This window comes from Vanessa tameamea, chromosome 21, assembly GCF_037043105.1.
Source record: "Vanessa tameamea isolate UH-Manoa-2023 chromosome 21, ilVanTame1 primary haplotype, whole genome shotgun sequence".
NCBI classification, from domain to species: domain Eukaryota; kingdom Metazoa; phylum Arthropoda; class Insecta; order Lepidoptera; family Nymphalidae; genus Vanessa; species Vanessa tameamea.
Genome location: NC_087329.1, coordinates 7,802,805 through 7,815,487, shown reverse-complemented (window position 1 = coordinate 7,815,487; position 12,683 = coordinate 7,802,805). Strand labels below are relative to the sequence as shown.

At 32.5% G+C, this 12,683-nt stretch overlaps 1 protein-coding gene across 1 annotated transcript in view; it reads right to left on the bottom strand.

Moving 5' to 3' along the window:
* Nucleotides 1–12,683, bottom strand: part of LOC113395607 (zinc finger CCCH domain-containing protein 13) — an 82,941-nt gene that overhangs the window by 4,093 nt on the left and 66,165 nt on the right. The window contains exons 5-6 of the mRNA XM_026633240.2: nt 3,638–3,894; nt 2,809–3,033 (exon numbers count right to left, since the gene is read on the bottom strand). Of these exons, the coding sequence (XP_026489025.2) occupies nt 2,809–3,033; nt 3,638–3,894 (482 nt within the window). The remainder of the gene's footprint in view (nt 1–2,808; nt 3,034–3,637; nt 3,895–12,683) is intronic.

The following is a 12,683-nucleotide window of genomic DNA, read 5'->3' as shown; positions in this document are numbered from 1 at the left end:
ATTACGCATTTTATGTACGCTTTCTAACTAATAAGATGAGTTTTTAAATACGCGTACCAAAACGAAAAATTATAAATACGTACTCGATTGTATTGTTAGAAGCAAATGGTGTGCGAAATTTCAACTCAATGGGTTACGTGGAACTGGTTTAATTGATATATATATAAAAGCATGTAATAATACAATACATACTCTGTATTTTTACTACTCTGTATTTTGCATCAATAAAACTAAATCTCAAGGGAGACTAGCCACTAGTGTGTTATTAAACTCAGGTGCAATCTCTATTCTTTAATAAACACTCTTATAATACGATGGGACGGCAAATTCGACACGACTGGAAAGAGTTCAGGGACTTCCTTCAGACTCCGGGCTGTCATTGAGGGCTTTTGGACTTAGGGACCTGGGGCCATATACCAACGAGGCAGTCAACACATATAATAACATAAATATAAACATACGAACATATCGTTAGTGGAAAGGAAGAAACGCTTAAGGGTTAAAATTGTACTTTCAGGATATTCAATGTAAACACATTAAGCCTCATTTTCCAAAAGTACCAATTTGGCGCTTAAGCTTTTCTACTTTTTCACTTACGAAGTAATCTTTATATATAATGTTAGTGTCTAAAATTGACGCGAATATCGAAGGTATAAGATAAGTTTTATTAAGGCAAAGTGAAATGTATTCCTCCATTAACCACCGTAGACAATATTATTTGAATCTGTTTAGTGTCTCCGCTTAAACAAAGATACTTTTTGACATAGAAAAGAACCTGTCATGCTCCCACGTGCCTTTTTTTTGTATTTAATCACCCGCTATCGCTTTAAAAGCGCAAATGGTTTCTGCTTAAGGTTCACATCACTTTGAATTTCATTTTTTTTTTGTTACAATGCTCCAGTTTACTCCAACACAAGTGAAAGTTATTAAATTAATTTGATTTAAACATTGTTAATCGGATAGGGAACGTCCACGTATATATACGGTATAGTAGACGGATTGACACATGAGAAATAAATTGGCGCTGTAAGAAATATTAATCATTGCTCCGCCAATTGGGAACTAAGATGTTATGTCCCCCGCGCCTGTAGTTATATAATCCCAGAAAGCGTTCAAAATGCCTCTGTATCCAAATAAAAAAAAAAAATTGTTAAGGATCGCTTGTGTGCGAAAGGTGATACAATTAGTGAGTTTATGATTGATAGCACACCTTGGAAATGAAACGATCGCCTACTGACTATTTCTATTCATATTCAATATACGTAAATAAAATTAATTAATAATTAATTAATTGTGGTATAATTATAATGTTGCTATCATTGTATTAAAAAATATCAAATATTATTTAGTATTGCTACACTTTGCTTGCCCACTTGCTGAGTTGAGAGAACGCGTTGAAAAAATATTGACCCCATGAGTAAAGTAGAAAGACTTTGGCGACTCTCACGCACACGAAGATAATGAAGTTGGCTCGTTGGTTTTAGTTTTTTTTGTATTGCAACATTTTCTAACTATAAATAATCTAAGCTTACAAGAATAAAATGGCCAAGGTCGGAAAAAAACGTATTATAATAATTATATTATCTGTAGCGTTCATTCGCAATTTTCCCGCGTTTAAACAGCACTATCGATATCTTCAAAAGATTGACAATTAAAAAAAAAGTCACTACTTTTTCATAACCTACCAAAAATCACAAAAACGAATTTAGTTCTTTATTTGTGAAATCATTTAACAGAGTTACTTTCGCATTTTAAATATTTATAATGATCATTAACGTCTATTATTATACAATAAAAAACTTTTTCAATAAGCATTTTCAATCGAAATTTATAATTCGAATTCATATAAGCGAAATTTAAACGAATGTCAAGTTATTCAATATATGAATGTAATTTGTAGTCAAATCAGCGTGAGTGAAGGTAAATCATTCGTTCACTAGACCGAGAGAATGTAAATAAAAATACAAATTTTATTTACATTCTCTTGGTAACGATTATGAAAATGCTTACATTTGAATGCATTCAAATAATGTTACGACAGATCTGATATTTCAATGGGAAGTATTGCTTTTTAAATAAGAATTTATCTACGCATTAAAAGACCAATGATTTTATTAAAATAATTAAAAACATCATCAGAAAAATACGTAGTAATTAATATTTATTATATAATTATAAAGGCATAATATTAAGATACTATTAATTTTGGTATTACGACATATCAAATTAAAGTCAACATAGCATGTCGGTTTATGCATGAAACGTGACCGGTCCTTATTCGATTTACGCATCTCGCATCCGTGTTTGTGAAAAAAAAAAATCTCACACAAACATATATAATTGTTTCGATTCGTTAATGACATCATCTGCAACGAACTTAAACTTTTTTTTACAATGAAAAAAAAAAGGATAAAATATTTTTTTAATCTGTCTTTATGTCAAATTATAATACAAAGGATGGCGTCATACAAATAAAAAAGTTGTGATAATCGGAATTTCAACATGTACTAACAGCACCTATTGTTGCACGAATATAGTACAACATATAGAATCTTAATTTAATTCAACTTTTGATTTTGGGAATACTCTCACTTCTCTGTAATGGGCTACTATATGGTAAGTGGTCATCACCACCCATAGACACTAAAAGCAATATACATCATGCCTTACATTGCCAGTGTGCAAATTTGTACATGTAGTTAGTTACGCACATTAGTGGCGAACTCACCATCCTACTAAAAGACTTTTGCTCACCTTTCAAACTAGAAGACACTTTGAATAAGGAAATCGACTAACTGTTGAACTCACCGCTTGTGCTATGATTGTCATGTCGTGGATAATCATTCCGCTCTGGCGAAGGCGCTAGGTCGCTCCCTATTCCGGAACTGCCTCCCGACGACTCCAGCTTGCGCCGAGCGTTGATGCCCACTATATTCTGGTTTAAGCAACGCCTGGTGTCGATGTTGCTCAAGTTGCCCTTCTGACGGTGTACGGTATCGTAGTCCCGTGGAGGCAATAGGATTGGACTTTTACCTGTAAATTATTTGACATTTCACAAATTAAAATTATTTGTGTTTTTTTTTTAAATATAACTACTAAAGCAAATGCAATAAATAAAAATAATGTTTAATGCAACGTACGATACGTATTCATGCGGCTTACGTGATATTCTACTATTATTTCTTTTTTTTAATTCAGCAAATATAAGTTTGCAGTTTTTTAACATTTCATCATATTTATAAAGGAAATAAAGTTAATTAGTCACTTCTATGTTAATTGGACAATTATTACTTTCGCTACCAATTATCACCGGCACCTGCACACAATACACACGCACACACACATAAACATCGATCAACATATCTCGTCATTTTGAATTATAAAATGAGCCGAGTGCTTTAGAACAGGTGAGTCTTATCCAACTTTGCGGATTCAAACTTTGGGCTATAATTTTAAATTAACACTTCGAGTAGACTGTTTTGTTGATCGATGACAATTAAAAAATAAAGCATATATAAATACAAACCGTATCTTTAAGGTGCTATTATATTATATTATATTATATTATATTATACGATATTTGCGTGAAAGCATCAACAACCTACGTAAAAATGAAAAACTGACTGACCCTTTTTACCTGTAGACAACTTTTGCTTAAGTTCCGCAGCCAGGCTATCGTACAGATTCGCTACGTTCCTGTCCTCGTTGCTGCCTGAATCAGATTCTCGGGACACTTCACTCCCTAAGGACGAATCTGGAGGCTTCTTTGAAGGCAGAGCTCCTCGCATCTGCAGTTTGCGCTCGATGTCAGCGAATTTCTTCTGGTTTTCTGGTCTTTCGATCAGCGCAAGAAGATGAGTGTAGAGCATCTCGGCTGTGTGATCGGAGTCGCATCTGAAATTAATAAAATGTATAAGTTATTGAAGTTGATAAATTAAAGGTTATTTAAGCTTTTGTTATTACTTATGATTGAACGAGGTCTATTCTAACTCACACAGTGATATGGCGAACAAATTTTTGCAGAAACACAAGTGTATTGTCTGTTCCATAACCTCACACATATATAAAGGAACAGCACTACCTGGCAGAGATTAGGTTCCGACCTCCACACTTTTACTGAGAACACTCGACAGATATTTCTAAGTCATATTGACCAGAATTCGGAAGCTAGCCACTAAACCAAATTAGGTAGTTCAAGGTTTGCCACCTTATTTTCCAGAATTATTTAATATTGTAATGATAATCTTTTTTTAATTCATATTATTTAATTTTGTTTGAAGGAAGCAATTTAAAAATCTTTTTAACTTATACCTTGAGCACGAAATCCAAAACGGCAAAAAGGTACTAATTTATACAACGCGTATATATTTCGATGAGCGTTGTTAACACGTGTTTTAAGGCAATGTACACACAAAGGTGTATCGTTTAAAAACCAATTCATCACATTCATTAATTCAATCCTATAACAGTACATAGCGAATTAGGTTGTTAGTGGCTCTTTAAGGGAATCACCGTAATACGACTGACCGAGTAACTTACGAGATACTTTTCCAAATCCGGTATTGCATTGCGAACCGTAACCGTTTTATTAAAACGTGTCAACTATCGCATAGAGACGGGACACTGTCGATAGTTGATATCGATAGATATTACCAAACATTCAGCGAACGAGACGAGCTTTGCATTGTGACTTAATGTCAAAGTTGAATTTATTGTCAAGGCCTGTCTGTTAATTTATCTTGAGTCACACTTTTTGTGCTGGCGAATTACATTAATATATAATAAATTTACCAAATAATTTAGCTGAATTTTTAAAAAGCTTCAAAGCTGTTTGGATGGATATATGTTAATATAATATCAGTATACATTTAACAGATAGGGAGGGTCAAAAATAAATATTATCTTATTAAAAATGGCTTAAAATACATGAATAATAATATACGTGACGTGTGGTTTTGGTAGATTAGAGTAGACTATAGAGGCAACGTATCTCAACGCATCGTGTTCATAAGGACGTTATGATAGATTTTTGTTAGGCACATTCATCATTGATTACGTGTAGTAACTATTCGTGTAGAGCATTAACTCGCAGTGAACCCAACACGTGAGATAAGGGCATGAGGAGATGAACGAGTAAAGTCATTCATTCACTCAATCCTAACAATCCATTCCCATTTAGTTCTTCCATACCTATTTCTATAAAAATCGTTCTTAGTAGATTGTTTAGTATTTTTTTTGGTAGAATTTCATTTAATTCAATACTGTAACATGACGCTTCAAAAAGGAATGAACGGATTTGAATTAATAACATTTTGAATTGTTTTTTATAAAGGACAAATGTTTCAAATTTCTTTACAGCTTGTAATTTTCATGTAATAATAATAAATTAATGAACAATGTCGCTACAAGTGCGTGAGATGCACACAGACATCGTGCACTGACCATTTATATAAATATATCGATGTGGAAACATCACTAGGTATTTAGTACGATCAATAAAATAAGGTACTTAACGGATATGATGCAATACGGCAGGATGGCAGTGTACACATGGGCGGGGCTTAAATATGAAACGGGTTTGCATTAACATAAGTTAGGTAACTTTATATTAAGTTCATTCATACCCTTTGTTATAACCGGCATATGGTGGTCTAGTTTCAATACCAGTCGCCATGAACCTAATGCGTTGTGACAAGTTAGTAACCTATACTTAAAATATTATGAAAAGTTTACTTATGTATAGCAACTGGCTGTTACCAACCACTCACTGGGATTAAATAAATAAAAGGGGGATGGACCATCGGAATTTAAATAATTAATAGCCTATAACCATCGCGTCGCAGTCCGATTGCGATACATTCACGTGATTGGCGCACAATAGTTCGTATTATATATATATACATATAATATTAGTCTTATATTATTAGTTAGATGTCAGTCTATCTGTATAAAAAAAAATGTCATACAAAATTATTCTTTCAGTCTTTAAGAGAAATGCATTATGTATTTTTAATATAAATAAAAATACTCGCCATGAAGTATTGACATACTTCTAGGTAGTACGATTCAAATTAGAAATTCAACTTGGGTGGAACCAAGTGGATTCAGACAAAAACAAAAAAAAAAAACTTTTAAGAATCGAATCCAGAACTTAGTAACGAACTTCTTGTCTTCCTTGGCCTGACTTACAAAATATAAATATAAACAAAACAAGAAAACGTTCACGATGATATATTAAAAAATAGACGAGATATTTCTTACTTATAAAAGAGACTATTTATTTTCTCGATAACACGTAGAAAACAAACGGTTGCCACAAATCATTTCAGTACGTAGTGGGCGGCGTAAGTGAATAATGATGTATAATTTTAATTCTACACCTACCATCAAGATAACATGTGCATATCATAGAAGATAAATTGTTTGATGCACTAACAACCACTTGCTACGTTGTTACCACATAACTCGTTTCGTAGAAGGAACGCAAATCGTTTACTGAAATTTTATAATTGATCGTTTCATTATTAAAATGTTACCGATAAATACTCTTTATGTTGTTTTACCAAAGAAATGTATTCAATGCTTAATAATATGTGTTTTTTTTTTTATTAAAAGCTATATTACTAACTAAATACTCTTAGCACAAGCTAAGATTGTTCAAAACAGCGACTTTGAAAACTCTAGGTGTCCGCAGTTAATTGCTAGATAATGCTCGATATCATGCCGGGCATGCTGGCGGCGTGTGTTGCACTGTTTCTTAGTTTTTTTTCTATTACGACTTGTGCTACAATGTGGCAACATCCACAGATGTAAACTATTTTTCATGGCGATCGGTTGAACAGTATAGAAAATGCTACAAGGCCATCTAGTGGAGAGCTACAACACAATCGATATAACCTTCTCCATGAAAAATTTCATAGGTGTCCCAATGATAATCGTCAATTATAAATTATAAACAAACTAACAGCAGTCATTATATGTGTATTTTTAATTTACTTAACATATATAGCTATGTTCAGAAGTTACAAACAGGTGTAGGAATGCTGACATTTTAGATTCAATGTCGTGTTCGTAAGATGGGTCGTATTGCATGATGATACCATTCAAAAGGTCATATTTGTTGCTCCAACCCGGATATCATAAAGTCTTATGAGTCAAGACGGCTCAACAATAAAACGTCTTTCTTACTTAGATGTTTATAATAAATGTAAATATTAATATTTTATATCTCTACTCATCAATATATCCAATACTAGTAGTGGCCTGTGGCTTCGAACACCAGAGGGTTTGCAGGTGTTAGGTACTTTTTTTCTGAGATAAAAAATAATCTATGTGCTAATCCAGACTATAATTTATGTCTTTTTCTTGATTGATAAAACATCCATCCATCAAAACTTTCATTTATATAATATTAGAAGGATTATTGTGTGAATTATTATATTTTTGTTTTATCCAATGAGAATGTTCAAATTTTGCTTCGTATCTTTCTCTTATATTTATCTTTTAATTCATTTCATGAAATAAACACAAACAAGCACAACCAAACCCACAAATAATAACATCAACTATACTTAGATACCTTTTGTTAATAGATTAGTTCAAACTTCCGAGCCTCTACACAGGATGTTTAATTAAGGTCTTCCAGAACTACACAGATATAACGTGATCTAAGTGATAATCATATTTTTAATAACTATTTAAAATATTTATTTAATACAAGCCGCAAAACAAGCATTAAAAAAAATTTTACACAAAAATATGACCTGCAATATCTTGTTTTTGACGTTTGACTCACAAGGAATGTAATACGGCACATTACGAATGTCAAGGTTTACAATAAAATTTATTATTTTATTGCCCTATATAAAAATAAAGTAGATCAATTCAATAATATATAACATTTTTTTTTTTTTATCTTATTTTTAATATTTAAGTTCCCAAGGTTGGTGGCATTGGAGGAATTAAGGAAATGTCAAATTTTCTTACGACATTATACGCCCGTCTATCTACTTATTTCAAAAAAGGGCCGACGAGAAAAAGTGTTTTCGTAAACTATTGGTAAGTGGTAACTGTCGCCGACATACAGCACATCAACAAATATAAATGTTATACCATCAATGAGCTGTCAACTATGAAATCGAAGATGTTATCCTCCTAAAAATAATACTTGTGCATGTAATTACACTCGCTCACTCCACTTAAGATTGGAATACAACAACATAAAGAACGGAGATGGTAGAAATTATGAATGACATCTGGAACTCGCTATAGTTTGAAATCGTTCGAAATATTATTAACTATTTTAAAAACATCTATACTAATATTATATATATGAAATATGTAACTCTGTCTGTCTACTGCTCACAACCAAGCCACAGAACCGAATTTGAAATTTGGTATGAAGCAAGCTAGAACCCCAAGGAAAGACAGACGACTTTCTTAAGCCTAACACCTGACGACCGAACACTAGAGTGCGAGCAAAGCCGCGGGCGACAACTAGTATTGTATAATTTTAAATTAATCACCATAACTATTCAGATTAACTTAAATGTATATATAAAAAGTCCATTTTAATAAAAAACTAAATTATTGCGTCATAACATTTCCCAAATATATATAAAATATATTCACGATGTTAGCTTAATGTTGGCTTAGCACAATTTCGTGACATGAACCTTTACACAGCCACCGACCGCGTTGCTAAGACCGACCTCCACGCCAGTATTTCTTGGCAAGTAGGTCAAGATGTAATGGCTATTTGGTCTTCGATTCGGTAAGGACATCAAGTATCCAAAGGTTATTGACTTTGCCATAAAATAAATATGTATTTGTAAATATTTTATTGAATAATGTAAGCCGCTTTCATCCCATCGTGTTTGAGTGATCATGGCACAATACGGACTGAAACAATTTTTTTATTCCTTAGTTGTTGTTGTTAGTGGCTGACAATCATGCGACCTTGGTGATCGAATAGTTTCGAGTATTAAAAAAAAAAACACTTCATAAAATAAATTAGTCTGATGACCATGCAAAATATAGGTGTTTAAGTTCTATTTAAAAATCCTCACTGACATTTAAAAAAGAATGTTACAATTTATATAAAAGGGGTATGAATAATTGCTGACGAAATTTTTTAAATTTTCACTTCACGGTTTGTTTGTCGCCCATTCAACCGGATTTTTTTGGCGCCCAAACGTGTTCCGTGCTAAACAAGAGATATATACTTTTTTCTCGCGGAACTGTATAACGACGACACCGGTGAAAGTATCGATGAATTTTTATGACTATTTGTTATATTCCGGTTCGAAAAATCAGACAGATGTTTTTAGGTAGCCTAAAAATTTATTGAGAATTTTTCATCGTACTTTCTATTAAGTAGGAAGACTGTTAGAACTTCTTTTTTAATCGTCATTTTATTTAAGCAAGCGAAAGACGTATTTAAAAAGCCATTTAATATCTGAAAGCCATAAAACTTGTAAACTCTTATCCTGTATACTTAGTTATAATTAGAAAGTATAAGTAATGATTACATGCCTACCGATACAAAATCTGTGATCGTAAATAAAACAGATAGTGTCCACGCTTGACAATGTTGTAATTACTTAATGAACGTTACTTAAGCTTGATAATTGCTTCGAAGGTACTCGTTACGTCTCGTCCTAGTGTAAAAAATCTGTTCGATAAATCTATTCACTTTAAAATAACTATTCGTACAGTTATTTTAAAGAGAATATATTTTATCTAATAAGTTGGGATGACCAAGTAGTAAAGACACGAATTTTAAGCAAAGATTGCGTGTTCAAAATCGATTTCATTTCATGGGCTTAATTTGTATTTCGCTTATTTTTGTACTCAGCTGTGACATATGCCAAATAATTATCCTCCTAATGGCGTGGTGGAATAAGCTCCGAGCCTTCTACTCAAAAGGAGAGGCACACTATACTCGTGGCACATCGGTGGGATATATACAGCATGTTACTTTATTGTTATATTATACAGGATACATATATCAGGCTTCAATCGCGTTCCGTTTTAAATTATAGACATTTTAACAAATTAAGGACACCCCCACATTATTTGGTGTGCATTCGTACGAGTGACGCCCATACTTACAAGATATCTTAGTGTGAGTGACACGACTGACATAAAAGATAACGAAGAAAGATACTAGAAATACTTATTATTGTTGTGTTCCGGTTTGAAGGGTGGGTTAAAGTCTTGAGTTGAGTCTTGGGTAGTGATGTTCCATTTATAATAAGGTGATCAATTTTCCAGTCGAAATAAAATGACATAATCATAAACATAATCAGCCTGTAAATTTCCCACTGCTGGGCTAAGGCCTCCTCTCCCGTTGAGGAGAAGGTATGGAGCATATTCCACCACGCTGCTCCAATGCGGGTTGGTGGAATACACATGTGGCAGAATTTCGTGAAATTAGACACATGCAGGTTTCCTCACGATGTTTTCCTTCACCGCCGAGCACGAGATGAATTATAAACACAAATTAAATAAAATGAAGCATATAAAAAGACAATCCATATAAAGGATATAAAATTATATTATTGTAAAATGAGTTCTTAAGAACGTTTTAATAATTGTAAAGGTTGTATTTTTTAAAAATTAAGTATTTACCGAGGCATTGATTTCGATGTTACCATTTTTCGTTTTTATATATATAATATAATTATTTCATATTAACTTTTTAATTATCTGCGTTGTACAAGGTTTTACACTTAACCAATTTAGCGTAATTATATTTTTAAATTGTAAAAACTGTTCGTAACAATGAAAGTATTATTTAGAATCATATTATTTACTTGCTGCCTGTTTCGAATTCTTAATGGTGAAATTAATTTTATTTTTGTTTTAATTTATACAAAATAAAATCCTGGAATTCGATCGAAATGCATTCAAACACACACACACATTTTAATCAACGTCGGTCCAGCCCTTTATTGACATGAATACCTACAGAAGTGAGTATTAAGTAAGTATATTTACTAGCTGGCCGACCCTACTCCGTCCGGGTTAAATAAGAGTTTTATTTACTTTCCAATCGCAGTCGCAACCTACTGACATACTCAAATACACTCAAAATATTTTAATCGAATCTCATAATGATAATAATATATATAATAAAATCGATCCACACACACAGGTACAGGAGATTTATATATATGTATATATAAATACAGTGTTTCATGTAAAGAAAAGTCCACTTCAAGTTATATGATTAACTATGAATAGTCTCTATGTTGTGTGAAATTTATTATGTTCGCGAGTGGTCTATGACTTTAGTGTTGTCATACACTCTAACAAAGAGAAATGCAATGTGAAAACACATTACGTCGCCGCTTTGATTAAAGTCACCCCTCCATCAAACATGTCTACTGTAAATATTTGAATTATAAAGAGAATTGTCCGTCCAATAACACTTGTAAATAAATAGTATTAAAACATTTGTACTTGTTAGTTATTTATATAATAATAACACCTACACACATAGAAATATAACACAAATACACGCGATTCATGATCTGATTTATTCTAAATTTGAATTATTACGTTTTGATCAAACGTCTTTTGTTTTATTCCTAATAATTAAAAAAAAAGTTTGTAGTAAGACCTCTTTATTTTATAGATGAAAGAGCACATGCTAATTTCATAATAATAATTTAAAAATGTAAAGTAAAGGGCTTGCGGTATTATATTATTTAAATACTGGTTAATAAACTTACTGGATATGGGCGGAAAGATCGCTCAACAAGAAATATCGTTAGTTAGAATATTTATATAAAGCCGGAGGAAGACAACTATAAATAATAATTTTATCACACCATACTTAGATTAGTAAGTAATGGTACCTGTTTAAGTGTTCCACCTTTTAAACGCAACTTTATATATGCTGCGATCATATGTTTGCGTACATAATTTTCTATAAGGAGTTATTTAAATAATATATAAGGTATGTAATAACGATTCTCATATAGGAACCAGGAATTAGATGAATATATTCGATTCTATTCAAGTCGAAGTGTTCTCCATTCTATTAGCTTCCTTACATCACGTTATATGTCAAATACTGATCTATATACATATGTATGTTTGTATATATGTTTATGCAGAGCGATTTGGAGAAGGTTTTAGTATATATCAGTGTTTTCTAAAAACGTATTAGTCAATGAATATGCAAGTAGTAAGCCTGCTGATATAAAGCTGTCGCGAAACTATGGGACGCGATAACCAGTGGACAGCTAGTGTTAACTTTTAGAACTTGAATAGCAGGATTTCAGTTCGCAATCACAGTACTATTTGCTTTCCTGACTACATCTCGAGGTCAATGCTACTGGACATGTCCAAACCGGTGGTTATCTAAATCGTACGAGAGTGTTTTGTTTTAACATAACGTGGGAAAGATCGTCAAATGTTATCAGTTTGTGGTTTCATTTCAGTGATCAAAAATATTTTATTTGTTTTTGTTTAAAATCAAAATCTAAGAGTACTTTATTCAGGTAGGATTTTAAAAGTATTTTTTTATAATTATATCGGTAGGCGGACGGACAATGGGCCACCTGATGGTAAGTGGTCACCACCGCCCATAGACAATGGCGTTGTAAGAAATATTAAACATTCCTTACATCATCAATTCGCCACCAACCTTGGGAACCAAGATTTTACGTCCC